At 35.9% G+C, this 13,882-nt stretch overlaps 3 protein-coding genes across 6 annotated transcripts; 1 reads left to right on the plus strand and 2 right to left on the minus strand.

Moving 5' to 3' along the window:
• The first annotated feature begins 596 nt into the window (after positions 1-596).
• LOC128677841 (testis-specific serine/threonine-protein kinase 3-like) lies at positions 597-4,690 on the plus strand. Of its 4 annotated transcripts, none has more exons than XR_008405575.2 (7): positions 606-946; positions 1,041-1,210; positions 1,925-2,074; positions 2,344-2,617; positions 3,160-3,333; positions 4,022-4,107; positions 4,520-4,690. XR_008405575.2 is itself a non-coding variant. In XM_053758981.2 (7 exons), exons 1-6 carry the CDS (start codon positions 770-772, stop codon positions 4,052-4,054), a joined length of 978 nt encoding a protein of 325 aa, XP_053614956.1. In that variant the 5' UTR covers positions 606-769; the 3' UTR covers positions 4,055-4,102; positions 4,520-4,690. The 4 variants fall into 4 exon arrangements, 3 of the variants coding, with proteins under 3 accessions (XP_053614958.1, XP_053614956.1, XP_053614955.1); XM_053758981.2 differs by having other exon boundaries at positions 4,022-4,102; XM_053758980.1 differs by lacking the exon at positions 4,022-4,107.
• Positions 4,691-7,774: 3,084 nt separating this feature from the next.
• LOC128677556 (uncharacterized) lies at positions 7,775-11,836 on the minus strand. Its single transcript, XM_064436533.1, has 5 exons — positions 11,534-11,836; positions 11,014-11,130; positions 9,892-10,025; positions 8,692-8,808; positions 7,775-7,988 (listed from the first exon to the last, which is right to left on the minus strand). Exons 1-4 carry the CDS (start codon positions 11,597-11,599, stop codon positions 8,802-8,804), a joined length of 324 nt encoding a protein of 107 aa, XP_064292603.1. The 5' UTR covers positions 11,600-11,836; the 3' UTR covers positions 7,775-7,988; positions 8,692-8,801.
• A 132-nt stretch (positions 11,837-11,968) lies between these two features.
• On the minus strand, positions 11,969-13,874 carry RNASEK (Ribonuclease kappa). The gene is made up of 3 exons (XM_053758498.1): positions 13,713-13,874; positions 13,500-13,631; positions 11,969-12,847 (listed from the first exon to the last, which is right to left on the minus strand). Exons 1-3 carry the CDS (start codon positions 13,782-13,784, stop codon positions 12,746-12,748), a joined length of 306 nt encoding a protein of 101 aa, XP_053614473.1. The 5' UTR covers positions 13,785-13,874; the 3' UTR covers positions 11,969-12,745.
• Positions 13,875-13,882: the final 8 nt, after the last annotated feature.

A 13,882-nucleotide genomic window follows, 5' to 3' on the forward strand; every position in this document is an offset into this window, starting at 1 on the left:
CAAAATCCATAATAAACCGAACGAATACTACATGCAAAAGAATTATTCAATCGAACTAGCAAAATTGCATGCAATAAATTCGTACAAGTAAATTTGGTGGGATATCACAAGTTTATACTTGTTTCAAAATTCTTTTTCGTAGTTTCTCATAAAAGGCTAGACATATTATTTCAGCCAATTGCAATAAAAACTTTCATGCAAGTTTAGTAGCAATGGTAATGTTAATATAATTTATAGTCCCGTGTAAATTTGCATCATTAATGTTTTAGCCAAGCATTTTTGTTATTGTTCTTCTTTTCTTGTGTTATGGCTCCATTGTTCGCCAAAACGATAATTTACCCACTATTTAAACTCTGACGCATAGATTCAGAAAGGGCCCCGCGCGCGGGTACATATCTCTGCTTTGACGTAACATTTTTTTTTACACTAATGTTTGAAACTTCGCGGGCATAGACAAGGGCGCAGAGCGCATGCTGCATTGATATACAAAATGGTTTCCGGAGTTTGAGATTTCAGAATAAAAAATGCTGACAAAGTAAAAAAAATATTAGAATAGGATCCATGACCAAAATTTAAAAATACTGGTGACTAATAAATATCGTGACATTTATAGACAGACCATTTCAAAGATTTCGTCAAGCTTTTGACAAAACGACAGCATGAATAAAAACACAAAAAATACTTGAGTAATAATTATCATGTGGCTAAAATTCGTAATAATGTAACTTTTGATGGCCTTCATTTTTTAAATACAAAATTATACTGTGATATGCCGGGGCCGGATGTTAGAGCCAATGAAAATGTATTCGGCGAGATGTCGACAGAGCCCGCGGCGACTCTGCATAGCGGAACTGAAACTAAACCTGACAGAAAACTTACCGTCCTCGAAACACATGGATATGTACTTGGTAGAACTATTGGGTCTGGATCGTATGCTACCGTCAAGGTATTTAGTCCTTCTAAGTAGCTATTCATGTTTAAAATCATTATTATTCTGCCCAGGTATATAATAAACATGTCAACCCAAAACATTTATCCAGGTAGCAACGAGTGAAAGGCACAACTGCCAAGTAGCAGTAAAAATTATTAGCAAGTTTCAAGCGCCAGGCGATTATCTGAAGAAATTCCTTCCAAGAGAAATAGAAGTCGTAAAAGGGCTGAAACATGAAAATTTAATACGGTTTTTGCAAGCAATCGAAACTACACACAGGTTTATTTCTTCATTTTAATTCTAATACTTAGTTATAAGTAGGTAATTTCAGTATCAAATTAGATACTTTTAATGAAAATATCAATCTGCTTATATTAAGTCTCAGGAAGTTTATCTAGTCACAGTTTAGAAAGCGGGCATCTTTCGGCCATTGACATGACAACCTGTCTTCTGTAATGCGTGGTCCTAATTTCACTTCCCAATTTCTTAATTTTTAACCAATATATCGCTTTCGTCCATTAACTTGGTTACTTGTTAAACCAGCAAACTGGACTAGATAACCGACATCGAAGTAAACAAACGTTTTCCACGAGCTACCTATAAGCGCATCGCGTGCGAGTGTGAGTTTTGGAGTGCGGGGCGCGGGACGTCTTTAGCACGAAGACCTAATGCCGGCTCCATACTATCGCGGACCAGTTGGCCTAACTTGACTAATTCGAATACATTGCTGGTTTTTGATTGCGGTAAATAAAAGTACTCATACAAACCACACAATGTTTATGCCTAAGGCATCTCTCCGAATTCAGCGATAGTGTGTAGCCGGCATATAGGACAATATAATGCCAGATTTACGAATATAAGGAGTTATAACTAAATAATTTTATAGAAGTCTTATGAAATCATGTCAAGTTATGATTTATTTTATTTGTCCACTTTTTAGTTCTGCAAGTTTGGTCGTTTTATTACTAACATAGTGTTTTGCCAATATCATAGGGTCTATATAGTGATGGAGTATGCCGAAAATGGCAGTCTCCTAGACATAATCCGCAAAGACCAGCACATCGACGAGATCCGTGGTCGTCGTTGGTTTCAACAACTCGTCGAAGCCGTTGAGTACTGCCACGATAGAGGGGTAGTTCACAGGTAGTGATTTTATTTTTATTATTTTATATTATTTATTCAGAAAATTAACAGCACATACAACTGAATATTACGACGATAACATTTCATATATAGATAAAATAGTAATAATAATATTACAGAAGATTTGATAGTCACTACCTGCGATCGTTTTGAGCAGAGAAGAGACCCATTTAATACTCCATAAGATCATTGGTTTCTGTTCATGATTTGCTCCGTCAGTTCTAAAGCTCCCAATGACCAAATCGTAAAAGTTTTTTTTTTCTACCCAGAGACATTAAATGCGAGAATCTACTAATGGATCACGGTCTGAACATAAAGCTTTCTGATTTTGGATTCGCGAGGGGTCATATGAAGCCGAAAAATGGAGTGTATTCCTTGAGTGAAACCTTCTGCGGCAGTTATGCCTATGCCTCTCCCGAAATTCTCAAAGGAGTCCCATACAGGCCGCAGGACTCTGATATATGGAGTATGGGAGTTGTGTTGTACGCCATTGTCTACGGACGTCTGCCATTTGATGATACAAACTACACGCAATTGTTAAAGGTAAGTTTTGGTTATAAGATTTCCATAATTATTCTGATCTAGCTATGACAACTGAGTAAAGACATTCTGGTAAACACTTGAAAAAATTTTGGTCTATCTTTTCAACAGAGCCGGGTGACGGATCGAAATAGTAGTGAAACATAAATAAACACTCGAATTTAATTTGATTGGGCAATAGGTACCTACCTGACTCTTAGTGGTGTCCACGCCTCGAAAGAAGCGCAACGATCGCAGTCAAAGTGTCAATTTGCCTTGGAATTTCATCTCTGACGCAACTTCACAGAAAATGATGATGACACATAGGAACCTGCCCTATCTACGTTAAATTAAGTGCACTGCACGCCGCTGACAGTGAACACAGCTACCAAATACTGAACATACCATCTTGAAAACCGACTAACAAACACCATTTGCGTGATATATTAAGTAGACCTTAGGCACTGTATTATTACTAATTTTGTCAACAGCGTCAATATCCGGTTCCAAAATAACATTCAGCTTAGTTCCAGTTAACTAAGCATTTTCGCACATTTTTTCCGCAGCAAGTTCAAAACAAAGTTTCATTCCCTCGAGAGCCAAAGGTTTCAACGGAATGCCGCAAACTAATCACCAGGATTCTGGCTCCTCTGAAGGTCCGCCTGAAAATACCTCAAATCCTCGCCGACCCCTGGCTGAACCCCAACCAACCATCCAAAGATGAAGAAGTCGATGCCCAGGTAAAACATAGAAGGTTTGATTTACCTAAAACTACTTCATGAGCAGAGTTGGTATAATGTCATGAAATAGTAAATGCCATGCCAATGCATGCCAATTGTGCCAACAACAGTTTTATGATTAAGGGATGTCGAAGCCCGTGCGAAGTGAAGAAGATAAAAGTAGTAAAGCGGAACCTGGCCTTTGGCGTTTAACAACTGAGGAAAATCGGGAAAACATTCATATGAGGGAGAGAAGACCAGCCCAACAGGTCCAGCTCGATGGTGTAGTGGTGCTTACGATAACGATTGGTCGGTCCAAAACATGTACCTATTATCTCGAGTGTGTTCGTACCCCAGCTATATTTGCAATTAATAACATACCAGCTGTATTGAGCCCGCAAGGTTCCCCCTTCTAGCTTATTCATAGGAAAGGTCAGTGGCCCAGTAGTGGGGTATTAATAAATGACCACATTTTTTCCAATGAAATTTTGCCAAAGGGAGATAGCAAACTATTTGTATTAAGTGGGATAAAGACTCCGCTGGAAAACTAAATAATGCGGATACTACCTCTAGCTACACCCGCACAAGTTTCTTGTTTGAGCGCGAAAAGAGTCGAGCGTTATATACCTATCTCCAACTTTCACTAATCTACCAGTAAATTATTGATTTTGAAATTTAATCTATTCGATGCAAAATTTTGACATTTCAGAATTCCGACTTTGGTACAAAATTGGCTAAATAAATCTTTGGCACAAAAACAACCTGATAAAATTCTACAACCTTGAGCGATGTAAAGTATACCTATCTACTTACGTACCTACACTACGACTAGTGATCTATTCTCAATTATATACATATAGGGATTTATTTGTTTGTTATTTATACATAAGGGTATTTTAAGCGAAATATACAACAATTATATATGAACTTACTTAAATTTAAAATATGTTAAAGTACACTAAGTATATTGATGAGAACCTTTATGATTGCATAATATTTTGCGTTGAATAAAATGTGTTGTATGTATATTGTTAGTTTGTTGTACTATAAGTATGTTTTAGGGTCCAATTAAATTATAATTGCAGGTGGTTGTTACTTGAATGAGAATGGAAACCCAATCTATTATTTAAATTAATTTGATTCTATTCTAATGGAATCCAAAGCTACGTAACTGAATTATAGCAAACAATGATTTAATGTGTTTCAGGACAAAGAAGTCAATAGCAAAGAAGAAATCAAAAGTGTGAATATAGGAACTGTAACGTTTGATAGAAAATTAGAAGAAGTTAAATAATAAATTACCTAAATATGTAAAAAGTTTAAAAACAGTTTAAGAACTCAATTTTTTTAATCAATACAAATATACCGTTAACAAAGACGTCTTTTGTGTTTTCTTTTTAGTTACATTTCTACTCCATTTTTAGAGAGATAGGTATGACGAAACTTTAATGGTTTCTTTTCTTCGGAACCCTCAAAATTGAAGTCTTTAGAATTGCTAGGGAAACATTCGTAGTCGTGAATAATATGCTTTTTTACGAACGGTGGGCAAAGTGCAGGTTAGCATTTCACGTCTCACTATCGAATCGACTCGAAGTGAGACGCATCGAACCAATCACATTGCAGTGTGGTTGTCGTTGCGTCACAATGGCGCAATGTGGTTCGCTGTGTCTCATTTCGAATAGATTCCATGGTGAGAAGTGAAATGCTAACACGTACTTCGCCCACAGTAACTAATATAATTTAGAAACAAAAGAGAATCGATCAACTATAACAAGTAAATATTATGTCTCCTTCCTCTTGCTCCTTACCAGATCCCATTTTATTTTGGGTCTTTTCCTTCTACAGCTGTCTATTATAATTATCATTTCTAACGCTCTCATTCCATCTATTCTTCGCTCTTTCTCGTCCTCTCCATCCACATTCATATTTATTACCTTTTTGTCACACGCGTCTCTTCCCACATACCTCATTACATGCCCAAACCATGATAACCTTTGCCCTAATATCCACTACCGGAGCAACTTTCATACTTACTGATTATAACGCTCCGTGTTTTGTTATATTGAAAGGTATGTTCAGAAAATAAAATATACGCAGTTACTATATATATATATATATAATTCTAACTATATTTGTTTAGGGTTAGCTAAGGTTCCGCAGATGTATTCTTCGCCTTGCGCGATTTCGGCCCTAATCTTGTCTCTGCGTTTACCCGCCGAAATCATTGCCCACGACACCAAGATCATCAGCAGGTAAATGTACGAAGTGTAATAGCATTCTGAGGATATCTGAAAGTAAAATGAATCAACGGAACCAAACACATTGCATACAAATTGGCACGACAGACCTAGATAGATTTCTTTCTTACAGAAAGTACTGATGTCAGATTTTAATCAAGTGGTCTAAGGCTTACTTTGCCTGAAATACATGATCATAGTTACATAAATCGTTAGCACCGACCGCCACGCCATCCTACTACTACTAAACTGTATTGGGCTTTCAATTTCACTCTATGTTGCAAGCCCAAATTGCAAGCCCAATTTCGATGTATGCTAAAGGAGATAATCAAAGAAAAATATACTATTTGTGAATTTTGTCTGTGCTTACCAATTGAAAATTTGTTTTAGTTTTCTTCAAAAAATCGCCAATATCGCTATAAATAATTGGTTCCACGTCTTCAAGGAGAGTTGAAGCTTCTATACTATAGAAGAAGCCCATAAACGTCTGCGTTAAACATAAAAAAAAGAAAATTTAGATGGTGAAATTCTGGATAAAAAGAATCTAGTATCCTAATCATCTTGCCTCAGTTAGGTGCATATTTTAACATGTACATAATCAACAGTGAGGCGTTGAGTAACAGATACGACAAACTGTAGTACCTACTTATCTGTGTGATTTGTCCTAATATATTTATTTATATTTATTTATTTACTTATAACGGAAATAAACCTTAGATTTATTTCAATATATTGACATTTTTGAGTTCTGAATAGGTTGTTACCAATTGTATGACACCCCAGACACTGATGCAGAAACAGCAAATTCCAGCAGTATAGAGAGCACCCATTAATATATAATTTGATTTGTTTGTATACTTTTGTACAAAAACAAACTTCTTGTGAGTTTGATTTGACACACTCAACAAGATATTTCTTTATTTAAAACCTTCAAGAAATTTTCTTATCTATGGTGTCATCCACTAGCAACCTCTAATGAAGAGTAGAGGTGGAGAACGCTGATTATGTTCTCATTTATTTTCAGGCACCATTCGTTTGATTTCAGGCATCAATTCCCAGAGAAAGCGTAGGTACTAGTGATTCTAGATTTGCTAAGGAATCACTATCACTACATAGTATAAAACAAAGTTGGTTCTGTCTCTCCATATGGCTTGGATCTTTAAAATCACTCAAAGGATTTTGATGCGAGTTTTTTTAATTGATATGATTCCTGAGGAAGGTTTATAATCCTCACATAATTATAAAACAAAGTCCTCTGCCGCTTCTGTATAAACTCAAAAACTACTGCACAGAATTTCATGCGGTTTTACCAACAGATAGTGTGATTCCTGAGGAAGGTTTAGATGTATAATTTATTATGTTTTTATCCGAGCCAAGCTGGGGCGGGCCACTAGTAATAAGGATTTGGATATACTATCTCGTTTTCTGTCATTGGACTCGTCTACTTCGCTTTCTCGTCTACGTCTATTTCCATGATCTATGCAAGCGTGGTTACTTACTACTCGAGAACTCGCACACTAGCGCCATCACATTTTTTTAAATTAAATGTATAAACTTGCAGAAAAAACAAACAGGAATGAAAAGCTACGCAGTGATATAGTGCTACGATTTTAAGATAGTTCTTCTACGAATGCTAAGAGTTTGTAACTCGTAGCTACGTATACGCTATTGTAGACGCTGGAGTGTATTTATGATGATTTTGTGAAATCTGAAAAAATACCCGTAGTCTACATTGAGTTATCTCACAATGGGTCGACAGACGATTTTCCCCATGTAATCCCATAGACAGTGACACATATAAGTCCCATTACACTCATCACCGGGTCAAGGAGGCCACACGTCCGTATATATCCTCAACTCGCCAATTTTTGCGGAGTTACCTGGCGGATAATTGCAAGGATTGTACCTAGCTTGAGAGATATAAGTACCTATCTCGAGTTCAAAGCAACGATCGCGATGACCAGATTTTCAAGTTAGACCAACCATATCCATATCACAGTGAAAACCTCTTCTAGTAGGTACTTAGTGATGTGTGAACAAATATACAATTCAATAAAGACTGAATCTATGAAATACCTACCTACCAATTATATATTCCCAGGCTTTTGTTCCATTAACCACGAGGGAGAATTATTTTCTCATCTTTAACTGAAAGCGGCGTATCAGACATAAGTTAGTTATATGAATCTACAATTAGCATGCAGCTTTTAAGTTAATTGGCGTGTTGTGAAATGAAAAGATTTTCTAAATGTCAATTTTAATACTTATTGCTTTGAGCTCTAGAGAGAAAACATATTAAGAACGAAGTAAAATTGTATCAGTTCCAAGGATCTTCTCGCCCGCCTTCTTATCCATAATTTTGCCTTGAAAGATGACAAACCAGGACAACACGAGAAGGACCACGTATGTGTACGCAGCAAAGTAGCAGTTACCAGAGACCTGCATGAAAATAAAGATGTAACTATTAATATATAAGCAAAAAAATATAACTACCTACAAGTCGGGCCAAGGAGGACCACACCTCTGCTTCGCTAGGGTAAAACAATCTAGAAAAGGATGGTACGGCCGTGCCGCTTTTTTGCTCGACTTGCGGTGGCACCGCCGTGCCCCCAGATACTTCAAATTATACACCAAAACGATCCTTAGGAATCACATATTTACCTATTACCCGTTTTTAAATTGATCGCGAACAGACGTGTTTGTTTTATAAATGGATCCCAGCTGACTGCCACTACGCATAATGTATGTGACTACTTAGGTACCTCTAGATATCGGTAAGTGGTCGTAAAAGTCATGCCAGAGGCCTTTAGATGTCTTGGACTGCAATAAAATACTCGAAAAAGAGAAGAAGGCTACGCATAGACATACAGAAATGCAGCTTGCCAAGTGAAAAGTTAAAGACGATGGAATACCTATGGCTTTGGCTCGCACCCCAGCTTGCAAGCGGGCAAGCTACTGGCGTATGTATGTCAATTAACTACTAGCTTATAATAATAACTTTAATTAATTAGTCTTTTCATATAAAGTTCTAACTTGTCACCGACTTGTAGGTAGGTAGCACATGCTTTAATTTGTTATTTCATGATTTTTTGAGTGTCATGGAAGTCTGCTCAACTATTTAGACTTACACACCGACACTTACCAATTGATAATTTTGTTTCGCACGAATCAAAAAATCTATGGTGCCGTTGTAATACACAGGAGAAACATCTTCAAGCAAAGTTGTCGATTCGATGCTGTAGGCGAATGCCATCAATGCCTGCAAAAATGTTTGAAACTTAAATTTGATGATGACTGAATTAAAACGGTAAATTTTATTGGTTATGAGTATATGACCATTTATGTCGCATTTATTTTAACAAGAATCATTTGAAATATAAAAAATGACAAATTACAATACAGATACCGAAACACGCAAATATGTATAGTAAGTACATAAAAATCTAACTCATCTAAACCTTCAACGGTGAGTGAGTTCGACTCGTACTTGACCGTTTTTTGTCTACTCTGAGGATCATTTTGAGCTATGTACTGAAAATAAACAATTATCTAAAGAAAATTCTTTTTACGTACCATTTGTATGACAGCCCACACACTAAGGCAAAAAAGATAGACACCGAAACAGTACACAAAACCCATATTAATTACCACACTTAAGCTTACTTCTAATAATTTTAATTAAACTTATTATCTAACATTTGCCCTTTAGACAAATTTTACCAAGATAGCGATCGATACCATATTTACGATGCATACGTATATTTAACTATAATTGAATTTTAATGCGTTCTAAAAAATGTCTAAGAAAAACAAAACTCTAGTGGCCAGTGTCCAAAAAAGCATGAAGGTTTAAAATTTGTATTTGATTCCCTTCGGAGAAAATATTCACATGAAGATACAGTTATAACGCGATTGTGCGTAAAAAGGACTTATTTTTTATGCCAATCAGCAATAGAAGATCCGCCAATTTGTATGGGAAAGCAATATAAAATATCAGATCAGCTTATGACACTTGGTATGGAAACTCAAACATTCTTGTTCGTTGATGAAGTACTCCATGCGCTGTGATTGATTTTTTTATCAAGCTATTCTGTCCTATAGCTGGTCACAGGTCTCCCCCAACTCCTTCTATATGATTCCAAATCCAACTATTTTCACGAATCATCATTCCAACGTTTCTTTGGTCTACCATGTTTCCACTTTCCGTACCTAGGTGCCCAATGTGTGCGATGGTGCTAAGCATATTGGGAAGATTTTGATGATGTTTAAAAAACCACCCTGTTATATTACCAGGATCAACTTTACATTTCGTCTTATAAATAATTAATAATTATATTTAAACCGAATTAAGATGTCTTCGCCAATGATCTTCTCCGCTGCCTTCTTGTCCATAACTTTGCCTTGAAAGATGACGAACCAGGATACCACAATGAGGACCACATACGAGTACGCAGCATAGTAGCAGTTATCCGAGAGCTGTATGAAAATAAATTGTAAAATACTACATGCTAATATTTAATCAAAAACTTTTGGGAAAATTTCGTCGGAACCACTGAAAACCAGTATTTGTTGTGTAACGTCAGCGTCGTCACATGTCGATATGCACAGGGCGCTGCAATCAGCAGTCCCTAGACCGCGGTCAGAATAACATCTTTAGTTGTATTATTATGTAATTCTTTGTATATGTACCTATAACTTTACTGTGTGTGTCCGTTGTGTACATTAAGTGAAATTACCTAATAAACAGTTATTGGTGAACTTACTTTGGTGTTTACATACAACTCCCACTTTCCGGACTAGGGCTACTCAACAGTTGTATATTGGACACGTGATACAAGCTTAGTGCTTAGTGTGGACTGCGGTCCTTCAGGTCCGTCTTTGGACTTGCTTTGTCCGACAGATCGGACGACATAACTATTTTCCTCTTGGTTCAATTAATCGTACTGCAAAGAATCGTAATTCCGCTGTCCTCCCGATCTGACGATACCGATTATTTGATCATAATAGGGAAAAAGTTCATGTCATCCGATCAGTCGGACAAAAGAAGCGGCCAGAGCGCCAAGTCTTTTGTAAATAAATTAGGCGGAAGAGAGATATAGGTAGGACTCAAAATGCCTGAAGGGCCTAAACTAGTAATCATCATTCCTGTTACATTTTAATACCGCGATCAATAAAACTTAGATTGTCATATTTTTATGCTATTAGCGGTATATATACCATACAATTACACTTATGTCATTTACAACCGGTAGGTCTATGTACAAACAACGAACCAACCGAAGTCGATTGCACTCATTGTAGGCACAGCTCGATGATACTTCCAGTACGTGTTAAATTCTGCTAACGTGTCTCAATAGATGTGTTGAATGGCAATTCTTATTACTATAGTTGAAGATACGATTTTGACACAAAGCAACAAGGAATCGGCACCGACGATCGTATTGATATAGCTAACATAACTTACTATTTGGAAATTTTCTTTTACTGTCGCCACAAAATCCGTCGAGTGGACATATCTCTGAGGTATAACGTCCCGAATTAAAGTTACCGCTTCTATGCTGTAGAAGAATGCCATTACAGTCTGTAAAATAATTCAAAATTAGTCCCAATCCCAACTACTTAATATATAAAAGCGAAAGTATTTAAGATTATCTACTCAACCAATCTTCTTGAAATTTTAAATAGTATACTATTAATGTATTGTTAGGAATAGGAAGGCTTCCTATATACTGCTCCCGTGTGAAATTCATGAGGCTGCCATAAGTCAACCCGAGTACAGGTGTGTGGGCACTCGGCGTCAACGTATACCTTATTTAAGGCATTGGACACACCATATTGCGACACTTTTGCTGCACGGTCATATCGAAACGCCTAGAGCATGCGTTCTATACCATATAATTTTGTTAGGCACACATACGCATTAGGTGTGCACGGGCCTTTATTGAAAGTGAGTGCTTATGTTCAAAAAATATATTTTTACGTACCAAAAATATGACTGCCCACACGCTAAGGCAAAAAAGAGCGACACCGAAAACGTACACCACACCCATGATAATTACTACGCTAAGTACCTACGCTTACTTATAAAGCAAATTAAACTTATATTTTTACTCTTTAGACCAATTCTGTCATTTCTTATTCCGATCGATTGTCGATCGATACCCTATTTGAATTTGGTTCTGTTCATAAAATCAGAGCACAGTAATCACCAGTGGCCAGTATCTAGAAAAGTAAGAAGGCTTAATAAGTAGGTCAGTGCAAAGTAGCTACACACAAACGCGTGTGCGTGCGTTTTTTGTGGGTGACTTCATAGATGAACAAAACATAATTATAATTGGTTTTAACTTCATTAGAAGTGACTCATAAATGAATGCAATATATCTTGCAAGGAACAATACGAATATTATAAAACACTGCTGTAACATTAATATTTTTATTACTTCAAGAAATTCTAAGCATTATACATTGTAACCTACAAAATATTATGTACAATTTAGGAAGGAAATAATACTCTGGCCTATAATATTTGTTTTAGTATTCAACTTGTACATAACAGTCATTTATTATTTATAAGACTTTCAACTTAAATGAAAAATACATATTTTCTTATTTATATGTTATACAATACCACCCGCTATATATTTTTTTATAAATTGGATTTGTTTAGACCTATGTATGTTAACATATAAATTGAGTTAAATACTTACAAAATATTAAGGTTTCTAGGGAATCATGGAACCCAAAGGTTGCCTAATTTTTTATTTCCGATAATTTGTTTAAAAACATACATTTTGATGACTGGACCACATATTCACAATACACATAAGTGAATAAATTGAATGCAATTTTTGGTACCAACATACTTACATCATGATTACATTTTGACAGATATAATTTACAAAATGGAATGGTATCATTAATAAATAACATTTTACCTATCCATTACAATAACCAAACCATAGCATTCCAATTGAGCCAGCCAGTTAACTACTGAAGGGTTCATTTATAATAAGAGGCTTATGTAAAATAATTTTCTGTTAACTTTTCTGAGATTGGATGGAAATAGAGATAGTTTTAAATTATTTTATTACAAGCTGTTCTATATCAAATAATCTCAACAGTAGTTGACTGAATTCAATTAGATACCAATTTCTTTTAGTTTGCTGGACAGATATTGGGAGTGTCCAACAATTTATTTACATGCTGACAGAAGAACGATTGTTCATCCAGAACTGATGACCGGACACAACCAGTGTCACAACATACAATAGAGCGGCAATCCAGCAGTTGTAGGCATTCTGAAAATTTTAAAAATATATTTAATGAAAAGATCATTTAATTCATACTCAGTAATCACAGAATATTAGGTTATTTACATACAGAGTGTCACAAAATACCTGTGTACATATATAGTTCAATTAAATTCATTTATTCATAAAACAAAGTACATTGCATTTGAATATAGGTACAAAACAATTATACATAATGAAATAAAAAATAGTAACTTAAATTAATGTTAGTAACTCATCAGTTGTGTGTCATATGAGCACCCTTTTTCCAAGTGTTTATATTAACTTCAAACTTCACATAAATTATGTATCATGGCACAGTGTCATATCATTTCATGTTTATATTAAAGGTATTTTGTAAGACCCTATGTATAGAGATATAGGTAAAGATTATTATATTTTTATATCAAGAAATCATGAAAGTCTAATAAAGTAAAAAGACTCTATTTTAGGCAATCATTCTCTCATCAGAGTGTAAAGAACCTGGGACGATTCTTTCTCAGGCGTTGAGCATTGGAGCCCAGGGTTCCGACACTGACTCTAGGCAATTTTTAAGGTCATGTGTGCAGTGTGTGGTTCTATGTAAGAATACAATAACGGTGAAAAATTGGTGTGAATTAAATTAATTAGAGCACTTTAGAGGCCCTTGAGTCAGACTGACCTGTGTGTATCCACTTTCAACCTGAGCGATGAATTCGTCAATTGTGCGGTTGCTATTCTCCGTGGCTTCTTCGATAGGAAGATCTTCAAGCAACGCTACGGCTCTGATGTAGTAAAAGACGCCCATCAGCGTCTGAAAAATCATTTTCATACGGTTACATGTTACAAGTCCAGAACACAGAAATGTGGCAATATTTAATGGAATAAAGCTCACCAATTGTATAATGCCCCACACACTTATGACGAGACCACATAGGGACAATTTTGGGCCACAAACTTTAACCATTTTGGTGGTTTTTGGAATCGAAATCCAAATCGCTGAAACACAATATCGACCACGATCTGTCACCTGCCTGCAGTAAAAAAATTAACTCACATGATCAT

Source organism: Plodia interpunctella, chromosome 18 (genome assembly GCF_027563975.2).
Source record: "Plodia interpunctella isolate USDA-ARS_2022_Savannah chromosome 18, ilPloInte3.2, whole genome shotgun sequence".
Classification (NCBI taxonomy): Eukaryota; Metazoa; Arthropoda; class Insecta; order Lepidoptera; family Pyralidae; genus Plodia; species Plodia interpunctella.

Bases quoted from the DNA above. Each gene is read 5' to 3' on its own strand.
- LOC128677841 (XM_053758980.1), top strand. From the start codon at position 770: ATGCCGGGGCCGGATGTTAGAGCCAATGAAAATGTATTCGGCGAGATG. The intron at 1,211-1,924 runs GTTTATTTCTTC...CCAATATCATAG, and splicing joins GCAATCGAAACTACACACAG to GGTCTATATAGTGATGGAGT. The intron at 2,618-3,159 runs GTAAGTTTTGGT...TTTTTTCCGCAG, and splicing joins ACTACACGCAATTGTTAAAG to CAAGTTCAAAACAAAGTTTC.
- RNASEK (XM_053758498.1), bottom strand. From the start codon at position 13,784: ATGGTTAAAGTTTGTGGCCCAAAATTGTCCCTATGTGGTCTCGTCATA. The intron at 13,632-13,712 runs GTGAGCTTTATT...ATGATTTTTCAG, and splicing joins TGTGGGGCATTATACAATTG to ACGCTGATGGGCGTCTTTTA. The intron at 12,848-13,499 runs GTCAGTCTGACT...TAAAATTTTCAG, and splicing joins TTGAAAGTGGATACACACAG to AATGCCTACAACTGCTGGAT.
- LOC128677556 (XM_064436533.1), bottom strand. From the start codon at position 11,599: ATGGGTGTGGTGTACGTTTTCGGTGTCGCTCTTTTTTGCCTTAGCGTG. The intron at 11,131-11,533 runs GTACGTAAAAAT...ATTATTTTACAG, and splicing joins TGTGGGCAGTCATATTTTTG to ACTGTAATGGCATTCTTCTA. The intron at 10,026-11,013 runs GTAAGTTATGTT...ATTTTCATACAG, and splicing joins TAAAAGAAAATTTCCAAATA to CTCTCGGATAACTGCTACTA.